Here is a 12,502-nt window from a genome sequence, read left to right as displayed (position 1 = left end):
CGGACACAGCGCCATCATTGCTGTGAGGTCATCAGACTGGATAACAGAGGTCGCTCTGCCTCGAGGAGTCCCTGAAACCCCACCTTCCCCAATTCACAGCCCCACCCAAGCCACATCCAGGTATATCCTCAGCGAGTTAGGTGCTCCTTGCTAAGCAGTGCCTAGACTCACACTGGAGGCAGCTGGCCTTGGTTTCTGGTGTGGCTTTTTGAGGCAACTATAAGAACAGGATCTGTGGATTACTTGCTGAATCTTAACAGGTGGCCCCGGAGGGGCAGAGGCTTGGGCTAAGTTTGGCCTACAGCTGAATCCCTCTCAGGACTGTGCCAGTGAACACCTACTTCACAAATCTACACTATTAGGACCGGGAGACTTAGGAGCTTTGCTTAGTATGTAGAAACAGACATGGAAAGGCAGCCAAAATGGAAAGACAAAGAAGCAGAAGCCATATGAGAGAACGAAACAGAGATCCAGATATAATAGAGTCAAGTAATCTAACAGATGCAGAGTTCAAAACACTGGTTATAAAGATGCTCAATGAACTTTTGGTTTAATTCAATGAGAACTTCAACAAAGAGATAAAAAATATAAAAATGGAAATGGAAATTATAAAAGGGAACCAGTCTGAAATGAAGAAGACATACATTATCTGAGAAGCGAAGTATATTAAATGGAATAAACAAAGGAATAAACAGAGTGAATAAAGAAAAGGATCAAATGCCCTATCTAGAGAATGGAAAAGCCAAGGACATGCAATCAGAACGGCAAGAGATAAGATGCCAAGACTATAAAAATAATTTAAGAAGCATATGAGACACTATTAAAGGTCCAAATAGCCGTCTGATCGGTGTAACTGAAAAAAATCAAGATGTTGAATAGCTGTTTGAAGGAATAATGATGGAAAACTTCCCTAACCTGGTGAAGGAAATGGACATAAAACCCCAGGAAGCTCAGAGAATTCTAAAAATCAGGGATCCAAAGAGGCTCACAGCAAGACAGATTATCATTAAAATGCCAAAGTTTAAATACAAAGAAAGAATATTAAAAGCTGTAAGAGAAAAACAGATAATTACTTATAAAGGAATACCTATAAGAATGGCAGCTGATTTCTCAAAAGAAACTATACTGGACAGAAGAGCTTTGCAAAAAATATTCAACAGGATGGAGACCCAGGATCTACAACCAAAAATAATTTATCCAGCAAAGCTATCATTTAGAGTTGAAGGGCAGAAAAAGAGCTTCCTAGACAAAAATAAGCTAAAGGAATTTATCACCCCAAGCCAGTATTACAGGAAATGTTGAAGGGACTTCTTTAAGAAAAAACATGTATCAAAAACAGGAATAAAGAATGGTAACAACTACATTCCTATCAATAAGTACCTCGAATGGAAAAGAATTAAGTGCTTCAACTAAAAGATAGAGTGGATGAATGGAAAGGAAAACAAGACCCCTACATGTTGTCTATAAGAGACTCACTTCAGATTCAAAGACACACACAGATTAAAATGAAGAGGATGGAAAAAGATATTGCTTTGATGGACCTAAAAGGTATTTAAGTTAGACTGAGAAAGATAAACACTATATGATTTCACTTACATGTGGAATCTAAGGAATAAAAAGAACAAACTAATCAAAAACAGACTCACAAAGATAGTGGACAATTTGGTGGACAGAGGAGAGGGGAATTTGGGAGGCTGGGAGAATGGGGTGAAGGGTTAAAGAAGTACAAATTTTTAGTAGCTGATGGATGGACATGGGGATGGGGAGCATGGCATAAGGAATGCAATTAGAATGAATACGTTGGCTAGGTGGAGGGTCGGGGGAAAGAGGGAGCACTTGGGGAGGGACCGTTTTACGAACTATATAGATGTCTAACCAATGTACTGTATACTTGAAACTAATTAAAATAAATACATTAAAAATAAAAATTAAAAAAAATACCTATGGATAGATTTAACAAGATATATAAGACTTATACAATAAAAACAACAAAAAATTGCTCTTCAAATCTTCAACTTCCATGTGTATTCTTTTCTAAAACTGATTCACCTGAGAACAAATCTGTGCCCTGCAAATTTTCCTTAACAAACACTTCATAATTTTCTTCCACTTTACCAAAGAAAAATATTTTTCTCAGCCATCCCACTCTTATTATAGGGCATTTACTTGGGTATAAAAAATTTGGGGGATAGGGAGAAGGCAATTCGAGAATATTAATCCTAAGAGAAAGTCCCTTGAGTAAAGCAAAAAAATGTTTGGTAAGAAATACTGAGGGGGATTGTGCTTTATTTCTTCCAGGGCAGATGTTAACAGCAAAACCCATGCCTTATCTATCACAGAATTTACACTTAAGAAACAAGATGGTTGTCACAAGAATGTACAAGAACAAATTTCAACTAATAAGCAAAAACTTCAAGATTTTTATGAAAGTACAACATAATCACAATATACAAATTAGAATCTTTGTAACTATCTAAATACTTGACCAAAAAATTCAGATGCCATCAACTTAAAAACATGCAAAGGAGTACATTGTTTTTCAAAATTATTTAGAGAATACACAAGCAAAAATATTTTGAAGGCCACTAGACTAAAGTAGCATTTAAGGTGGTTTATATCCCAATTTCTCTGATAATTAAATTACATTTAAGTAAATATCTTTCTTCTATTAAAGATTTGAACTATCTGTAAATAGAAAGAGATTCACTTTTCTTTTTTAATCTAATGCTTCACTTCTGTCAGCAGATAGAAAATGTTGTACTGGCATCATGAAAACATTTATTGCTATGCCAAGTTCTCTATGAACATCTGCTGTGGATTTTGATGGGAAGAAGGGATACAAAAATCCTATTTAAAATCTACATATCCATTTCTCTAACTCTGCCTGAGTAGCCACATATTACATTCCATCCACTTGTTAGACATTCAGAATACAGATGTAAATGGAAACATTTCTGCTCTTTAGGGACTCAGTCCAATAACACTCAGACATGCAAAGATTTACAGCAATTAACGTGGTATGAATGTACCACGCTATGGGAACACAAAAATGGGCTTAAAAATGAATGTTTTTCAGACAGAAAAAATTAAATGGCAGAAAGGATTACTATGTACCAAGACATGGAGGGGGGAAAGACGATGATTTATATGATTTGAAAATACAAATAGGTCAATATGAAATCAGGATATTTTCAGAGTTAATATTCAAATTTGAGATGCCTATCTATCATCCAAACGCTCAACACTAGTGTACACAAGGTAGAAATAGACATGGAAATTCATTTGGTGAATCATTTATTTATTGAGTACCCACTATGCATCTGAGAAACTGGGAAGAAAGAAGTAAAGGAAAAATAAGCCATTAAAGATGTTACCATCAAAGGGACTAAAGACAGAAGCAAACCAACCACAGCATTAGCCTACGGTGATAAAATGCTACCGAATACACATGCACAGTGTTACAGGAACAAAAACAGGAACAGATGGAAGAAAGTTGCCTCCAAACAGAAATGCTAGAGATGTCTTTAAAGGTGAGTAGGAGTAAACTAGAGAGTAAATGGCAGAAGTGTAGGAGTAATAGCAAAGCAGTTCATATAAGGGCTGGAGTATAAGGAGGAAGTATGGTAAAGGAGACTTAGAAAAGCCAGATCACCAAGGGTAGTAAACAATAAGAAATTAAGCTATAAGCTACAGAAGGGTTTCAGACATAAGTAAGAGCTCAATCACTCCACTAAGCAGAGTGAATGATATACTAGGGGTGGAAGGAGAGAATAAACTAAGACTAAAAAGAACAATATATTAGTGTCTACAAGAAAGCAATGGAAAGGATACTTGGAAATAGGGACAGAGAAGATAGAGAGGACAATGGTGGGTGCTAAGAGTGTTTTGGGGGTGCTAAGAGTGTTTTGGAGGTGCTAGTTACACGGATATTTATCTTATCATTACATATTAAATGTCCTTTTGCACTTTTATGTATTATATATCAAAATTTAAACAAATTTTAAAAGAGCCAGAGGTTGCTGAATTAAGGAAATAGCAGTAAAGAAGGAGAAGAAAGGAAAAGTTAAGAAACAAGTACGAGGTACAACTAACAGAACTTAGTGACTAATTAGATAATGGAAAGGGACAAAACTACTAATCCCAATGAAGTCTCCAATTTCATAGTCTAGGTGGAGGGGAAACTATTTACCAAGGCAGAACTTATAGGAAACAATTATTTGTTTTGTAGGAGAAAGACATCAATATTGGACATGTTGAATTCGAGTTGCCTTAATAACAAATATGCTAGCCAAAAACTTTTTTAAAAAGTCTCGATTGAAGATCAAAATTTAGGCACCATAAGCTTAAAAGCAGTACAGTAGTTAAGACTGTGAGCTTGAAACAGTCACCCAAGGAGACTCAAGAATATCACGAGCAACAGAAGTCTAAGGACAGAATGAACTAAATGAGCTTATAAAATAAGACCTGAACTCAAATGAGATTTTGAATTAATAGCAACAGCCTTTGACATGTAAGAAATCTAGAGTCCAAATATTTTTTCTTAAAATCATAGCTTTTCAAATTTTCACTTGATTAATGAAGAAATAAGCCTTTATTTCTTTATTTGTCAAAAGACAAAGTTATAAATGACAGAAACATTTATTCGCATAAGACATTTTCCCCTTGTATATCATTTAGTATTCACTTGAAATTCAATCATCTTCCTCTCCTAAATCTCAGCCAAAATAAGATTTGGGAGAGCTTCAGTATGCTTCCAAGATTATAACTTTCTACTATTTGGCTCAGCCATCACTTGGCATTTAGAAGAAACAGTAAGTAAATCTGCTGTAATACTAGATTTTATATGTACCTGACAGAAGGTGGATTAAGTCTTACAGTGCCTGATGGCAGGGAGCTAAAAGTAATTGGCAATTCTTTCAGTTCTTCCCACTCATACTCAGACACAGCAAGAATATAGTAGATAAAACTATATGTATGCTAAAAAAAAAAATTTCCTGAATTTTCAAGTAACATAAATGCAAAAAGAATTCTTAATTCACCAAGAATAAAATATTTAAGAACAGAATTAGCTTGCATTTTTATTGGAAATACTGTAATGCAGATAAAAAGGTTACTGTATTATATCTGATAATGAAATTATGTTTAATAACTGTTAGTTTCATGGCAACTAGCAGAGACCAGACTTTCGAAAAGCACAAAATAATAAACATTGACTACAAAGAACACTAATACAAATAAACTCAACACAGTTTTATTCCTTAAAGAGGCACAAGGGTCTGAGATTTTGCCTAAAAGTAAAAGAATACCACTTACAGAGTCATTTAAATAGTTAAGTATTCATAAAATTTTGTAATCTGAAATAAGAATTACATTAACAGGACATAAACGCCTTTGGTAAAATGCTTCATAAAATTTGGGGAAAATCTTTATATTTATACTCCTATGTGCAGTGCTTATCTTTTTATGGCTAAAGTAAGATGATCCTGAGATATATTCTTGAAACATATGTTTTGTTTTGTTTTTCCTAGTAAGAGCACTGAGAGATTAGTAGAAATTTTAAAAATACATAATTTTAAAAAAATGGTTAATACTATCCTTTGCTCTATATAGAAGTCATGTTTAATATTATTCGGAAAAACAAGATTATACAAACTGAGTATAATCATTCTCTTTACAACCAGAGAAAGTGTCTAATTATATCATTGAGTTACAACAGATTACTTACAGGAGACGAACCTGATTTAAGAAACAAACATAAAAAACTAAAGAGACTTAGCAATGTACAGTGAAGCATACAACCAATTCAACAAATTATTGGTACCTACTATGTTGAAAGCACTGTGCTAGGTACAATAGAAGAAATAAGAAGTAAAATATTTAGTTTCCATCACTGTTCTCAAACTGTAGACCGCTGTACAGTAAGATTTAAAAAGCAACATGAGAGATTATAAAGCAGCATATGCTTAAATACCAAATCAGTAATTTGAACAAGTAAGATCTGAAGAGAGATTATATCCAACTCTTTGAAGGCACTTCCAGCCCATGTATGTGGTATAATTTTTACTACAGGAAGTCATTCTTAATATTGCAATTTTAAAAAAAAGTAGCAACAGCACTACAGTGGCTGCATCTCACTATTCAGTTCCTTCGGCTGGAGAAGGAATTATTGTCTAAGACAATGGTTTTCAAACTCCAAGACATTGGTTTTCGAACTCTGGTGAACATTTAAATACATCTAAAAACATCTAATGACCGAATAACCTGTGAAACCACATAGATAACTATGTACTACCTCAAACCTTTGGAATCAGAATCCACAAATGTGCAGTTAGGGCATTTGTATTTTAAGCAGCTCCCCCAGGTAATTCTGATGCACAGTGTGATAATCAAGTGTTATATGATTCAAAATGCAATCTTCAGTGGCAAGGAAACCTGGATTCAAATATTAGTCCTAATATTTACTAGCACTGTGACCACCAACTAGACTCCCTAACACTATTTCTAACTTTTAAAAACGGGGAAATGCCACTCCCATACCTCAAGTGATTATTCTGAGGATTAAAGACAATTATGCACATAAAATAGTACAATTCCTGGCATATTTAGTAAGTATTCAATGAATTCAATCATCCAACAAACATTTATTAAGCACTTACACAGTAGAAGATGATGAACATCTCATTAATTTAAGTATTAATGAATATGGCAACTCTGCAATGGTGTTATCAGAGCATATAATTAGGGGAATCTATCCTAATTGGGAAAATCTTCCTGAAGTAAGCTGAATGATGAGTAGGCATCAAATGGATGAAAAGGAAGAGAAGTGCATTTCCAGAAAGAGGAAGCTTCTAAACAAAAGCCATGTACCTGAAGCAGAACAGAGTGACTAGAGGAGAAAGAAATGTCAGAAAGCACTGTGGAGATGATGTTGGAAAGGCGATCAGGGGACCCAAACAGCTGTTAAGGATTTTAGTTTCTCTTAAAAACAATGAAAGCCACTGAAAGGTTTTAAACATGGAGACAACTGATTAGATCTGCATTTTTAAAAAGTCACTCTGTCTGGTGTGAAAAACTAATTGTAGGTAGACAGACCATAATTAGGAGGCTAGTGATACTTAAAATGACAGACCATGGTAGCTGGAACTAGAGTTCTAGTCTTGAAGATAAAGACTTCAGAGATATTCAAGAGGCAAAATCAACAGGACTTCATGAGAGATATGAGGCAAGAGAGAGGAAGCTGTCAAACTTCTACTCCTATGGAAAAGGATGAATGATGCAGCCAGTCACTTGAGTTAAACACAATAAGAGGACCTACTTTTCTTGGGGAGTGGAGGGAAATCATGACTTTCAAACATGTGAGCATGAGTAGTTATTCCCAATTATAGGGTTGGCTTGTACGGAAACATTCCATTGTGTGAAAGTACAATGTTCCTGTACTTATTTTATTGGTTGTTCGTGGATCTTAAGAGACAAAAGAATAGATTTCTGCATGTGTGGAAAGTGGATCTGCGTAAAATGAAAATCTTAACTTTCTATCAGTTTCCTTTCCTTTACGCAATCCCGCAAAAGCACCTGAGCACAATTTAATATTGTCAAGAATTCTACCTATACTCAGCTGATAAATCATTTTTAAACTTTTAAAAAACTTTATGCTAAAGAATAAGACAGGAAGCCAAACGAACAAACAAAAAGGCCTGCAGAGTCCAAAATGTAGTTTCAAGCACCTGACTTTCAAACTATTACCGGAGCATAATTGGGTTTTACAGTGAGACTGTAAAGCTACGTTAATTCTCCAAAGTGGAGAGGCATGAGAACGCATCTTAGAAAACGTTTTACTCATAAAATCCAATTTGTAAATCAAGCCATCATACAGGTAACTCTTGAATTTGCTCTGCAGAAAAACAGCTTGTGATTTTCAACTGTAACTACTGACATAGCGCGTTTAAGTCGCTTGAGTCTGGAGTCTCAGGAAGACTGTTACAGGAACTGACTTGACAATATTAGTCTCTTTAATTACCAACCATAGACATGCATTCAGTCCGATCCCAAGAAGTTTTTGCAAGCTTTATCGGTGTACACCTTCCTCCATCCTTTCTCTCCGGCTTAGAAAAACAAGAGTGCAGGAGGTACCTAAGGAGTTTTTAGTCTTAACAAAACACCTGCCCCACCCACCTCAAACACAATAACCTTCCGTTCCAGAACTATAGCTGTCAGAAAAGGACGCCGGGCGGTAGGGCCTTGGTAGGTAACCCAGGTTATCAGAGGAGGACTTCAGAACTGAGGGGGTGCTGTCTCACCCAGTCCCGGAGTAGTGTCCAGTTTCCCAAAAGGGAACCAAGAGCTCCACCACGGAAACTGGAGGTCCAGAGCCGGGGCTCTCTCTGCGACAGAAGGCTCTGGTCCCGGGTCTCCCGTCACTTAAAGGCCTCTTCCGAGGATTCGGGCCTCTCGGATCCGCTCTCCGGAGCTCGCCGCTCCCCTAGCTCGGCTTCGCGCGGTCGCCCACCGCCCCGCCAGCCCGGCCCTCAGCCGCCAGCCCCGGGGGCCTGGGGAGGCCTAGTCCCGCCGCGGGTCCGTCCCCACTCCCTCCTCGCCGGCCTCGGAAGCCCAGGCGGGAGCGCGGCGGGTGAGGGAGGTCACTCGGTGCCCATGGGCGGTCACTTACCTCTTCCCCTCTCCTCCCGGGAGGGGCGGTGCTGGGACTGGTTTTCCCCGCCTCGCCAAAAGCGTCCTGGCTGCTCCTGCTCAGCTTCGGCGCCTGGCGGATACCGCGGGCTTACTCCATAGCCTCCTGCACCCGTGCGGCCTCAGAGGCAGGAGCCGGAGGAGGGAAGGGGGTGGGGAGGGGAGGGACTGGGGAGGAAGAGTACAGGAGGGGGAAGAAGGCAGAAAGACCGGCCGGCCAAGGCATGACGTCACTTCCTGCTGATTCGGAAGGGGCGGGGCCGGGCTTCCTTGGCCCGCCCCCGAGAGCCAGTGAGGGCGGGGTTACGAGCCAGGGGCGGAGCCGGCTCAAGTTCACGGCGGTTCTTTTGACTCCGCGGTTCCATAGCCTTGGCAGCCGGAGTGATCTTCCGGGCCCAGGACGGAGCGGGCCAAGTTTCGTGAGCCCTAGAGGTGACATCTGCAGGAAAAGGAGGAGAGGTAGCCAATAGATCCTAAACAAATGTGTACTGAAGGGGAGAGCCGCTGAGGGAAGCAGGTGGTTTGGACTTTATGCTCCTCGGGATTCTGGAGCCCGCCCCTTTCTTACAGCACCTGCCCTCTCTGGTCCCGGACTAAGAACTGCGACTTGGCTTTTTCAGAACTGCTGTGCTTGGGAAGTCTAGTGAAGCAGTGCTTCTCAAACTTTAATACGCACACAAATCATTAGGGACTTTGTTAAAATGCAGTTTGGATTCAACAGTAGAACCTGATACTCTGCTTTTCTAATAAGTTACCATGTAACGTCAATACTGTTGGTCGACAGACTACGCTTAGAACAAGAGGTTAAAGTACTAGCTGGCAAGTTCCTTGTCAACAAGGACTATTTCTTTAAACCAGCGTTCTTATTTAATAAAGGTTAGAGGCAGATGGTCCGTGGAAAATACCCTCGTCTCCGCTCATCGACTCCTAGCCTTCTCCACCCACCCTACCCGTTCCTACCCTATAATCACTCTCTCCCTCCTCTAAAACTTACCCCTTTCCACTCCTTACCTTCCACACCCCACACCTGTCTCCACGCTGTCCTTAGTGTCTCAGGCTAATATTTAAAGGACAGACAAACAGCTTCTATTATTAAAGGCATTTGAAGATGATGGATTTTTATTTGTCATTTTGTCTTAAACATCAGACTATTATGTAAAATTAAGCATCCTGTTTCCAGTTATTCACAAAGGAGAATAGAGCTTAAATTCTTGGATTCTAACCAATTAAAAAATATAGAAACAATATTCTAGATATTTCAACTTATTCCCTTATCATTATAAAATTTTTTATTTAAAAATTTACTGGGACAGAGGGGAATGAGGAGTGACTACTAACTGTATGAGTTCTCTTTACAATGATGAAATGGTCTTCAAGTAGATAGTAGTGATTGTTGCACAACTTTGTGACTGTTCTGAAAAACCATTGAATGGTACACTTTAAAAGGGTGAATTTTGTGGTATGTCAATTATAATGTCAACATAAATTTTATTGTCTCCAATTAATTGAAAAATTTACATATGTACATTATAAAAATTTGGAAATATATAGAATAAAAACCGAACATCCTCTTTCATTACAATCCTACTTCTCAAAGATTAATAGATTGAATTTCATCCTTCTATACCTTTCTATTTATTTACATATATTCAAGTGTAGGTTGGGAAATCATTTTTACATAACTAGGATGATAGCATACAGATTGTTCTGTTCGACTTGCTGTTTTTTTAATTTTGTTTTGTTTTTCTTAATGATATCCTTCCAACCTTATTTTTTCTAATGGCTGCTTAATATTCCATAATAATGCTATGCCATAATTTATTTAATGATTCCTCAGGTGATGGACATTTTTATTGTTTTCAGGTTTTCATTATTGCTCACAAACTTTTTTTTCAACAAGACTAGCTAGCAGATAAATTGATTAGTTTATTGAGCTCCTTGCCCTTGATCTCTTTCACGAAGAGCTTGCTAAGGGTCAAAAGGACAAGAAGAAAGGAAGGAAGGAAGGAGGGAGGAAAGAAAGAAAGGAAGAAGAAAGGAAGGAAAAGGAAGAAAGGAAGGAAGGAAAGAAGGGAGGGAGGAAGGAAAGGAAAAGAAGGAAGGGAGAAAAAAGAAAGAGGAAGAAAGGAAGGGAAGGAGGGAGAAAAGAAAGAGAGAGAGAGAGAAAGAAAGGAAAGAAGGAAGGAAGGAAGGAAGGAAGGAAGGAAGGAAGGAAGGAAGGAAGGAAGGAAGGAAGGAAGGAAAGCAAGCAAGCCTGGTGAAGCCACAGCTCTAATAAGCAAGACTCCACTGTTGTGTGTGCATTCTTTTTAAATGTGGCCTGAAAAATATTCTTCAAGATTAAGTATAGCTAGTAGTTAATCATGTAATGTTATAGGTATATAAATTCACGTAATAATATGTTTAATATCAGAAAAGTAAGTCCTAGGTTTGTTATGTTTATGTTAGCAGACATACATGGTGCAATCTTAGTAAATGTATTATGGTTTACATAAGATGCAGGGAGTAGAAATTTCAGAAGTACAATGGCAGCAGGCAGCAGATATGCCGTAAAAAAAGCATAAGGTTATCTAAACTGAAAAACTGAAATATTTTTGTCTAATCTAAATATGTGTTGGTTAAAAACTATTTTTTTTCCCCAGGATGTTCTGGTTCTTTTCAGGCTACTCAGCTATGGGATGGTATTATTCATTCCCTTCAGACTCAAGTGGAAATAAAAGGAAGGAAGCATCATTTACAAACATATGAGGACTGTTTTACTGGTTCTGATGCTGTCGATGTAGTATTAAGTCATCTTATGAGAAATATGTGCCTAAGTGGTAATGATATCTCTCAATCAAAAGGAGTTCGTCTTTGCCAAGTTCTAATGAACCATAAAGTATTTGAACCAGTGAGAATGAAGCTATTCAAAAATGAAAAGGAATTGGAATTTGAAGATTCAAACAATAGTGTCTACAGGTTTCTAGGCAGTAAATCATCTTATGTTTTGTGCAAAAGAAAAAAAGATGCTGAGAACTGGTTAACTGATAAAATAAAAGCAAAGGAATCTTTAAGGTTAGTATTAACAGAGATACTGTATTGGGTTTAGATTCTGGCAGAACAGTCTTCATTGAGCCAAACTTGAATGTTAAACTTTCCGTTTTTTCAGAATTCAATACAAGAAATAGTCATGTAAAAATCAATTCATTTCTGTGTTTGCTCTAAAAGTTTTGTGGAGTACATTATCACATAAATTTTTCAGAATTTATACCAGGAAAAACTTTATCTCCTCTGATGACTTCTATACTTCCTAATTTTGAAAAATCACACACACACACATACACACAGACACACACACACACACACACACACACACAAAATGGCAAGGTATTCTTAAAACTCAGCAAGAATTTTCTATTCCATCAGAACAACCATGTTAACCTTATAATTAGCATATATTCTTTCTCTTTATATATAGTCCTAATTTGGCCTCTTCTAGTGATATTTTATTGTCTAATATGTTTATTACTTATGTCTTTTATTGTAAGCTGCTTGAAATCTTTTTTTTTTTGGAAATAGAGAATATATGTGAGTTTAATAAATTAAAATATATATTTGAAAATGTGGTCCTGTATATAATGGAAAAATTCACATATTATTTCCTAACAGACCAGATGACAGAATGATTTCACAAGAGACTGGTGAACTTATTCATACAGTGAATGAGAATCTGGCTTTCCCTTTAAGTATCACAGTTGACAAATCTGTTCTCTTGCTTTCAAAAGAAGGTAATTTTAATTTTTGTTTCTAGAACTTTCTAAGGAAGAACTAGCTTTTT

General features: G+C 37.4%; 2 protein-coding genes across 5 annotated transcripts in view; one reads left to right on the top strand and one right to left on the bottom strand.

Moving 5' to 3' along the window:
* The window catches only part of SCYL2 (SCY1 like pseudokinase 2), a 60,414-nt gene extending 51,490 nt beyond the window's left edge, over positions 1-8,924 (bottom strand). Inside the window, exons 1-2 of one of the 4 annotated variants that reach the window (XM_023527309.1) lie at positions 8,666-8,872; positions 8,022-8,102 (exon numbers count right to left, since the gene is read on the bottom strand). The gene's annotated coding sequence lies outside the window, so the exon portion shown is untranslated. Of the gene's footprint in view, positions 1-8,021; positions 8,103-8,297; positions 8,468-8,665 lie in introns of those variants that run through there. The other 3 variants (XM_011386603.2, XM_011386622.2, XM_011386615.2) reach the window with 3 other exon arrangements.
* On the top strand, positions 8,910-11,994 carry DEPDC4 (DEP domain containing 4). Its single transcript, XM_023527447.1, has 2 exons — positions 8,910-9,144; positions 11,328-11,994. Exons 1-2 carry the CDS (start codon positions 8,910-8,912, stop codon positions 11,771-11,773), a joined length of 681 nt encoding a protein of 226 aa, XP_023383215.1. The 3' UTR covers positions 11,774-11,994.
* Positions 11,995-12,502: the final 508 nt, after the last annotated feature.

Source organism: Pteropus vampyrus, unplaced genomic scaffold (genome assembly GCF_000151845.1).
Source record: "Pteropus vampyrus isolate Shadow unplaced genomic scaffold, Pvam_2.0 Scaffold16, whole genome shotgun sequence".
Lineage (NCBI taxonomy): Eukaryota > Metazoa > Chordata > Mammalia > Chiroptera > Pteropodidae > Pteropus > Pteropus vampyrus.
Note: the sequence above shows the minus strand (reverse complement) of the source record. Positions and strands in the feature narration are given on the sequence as shown.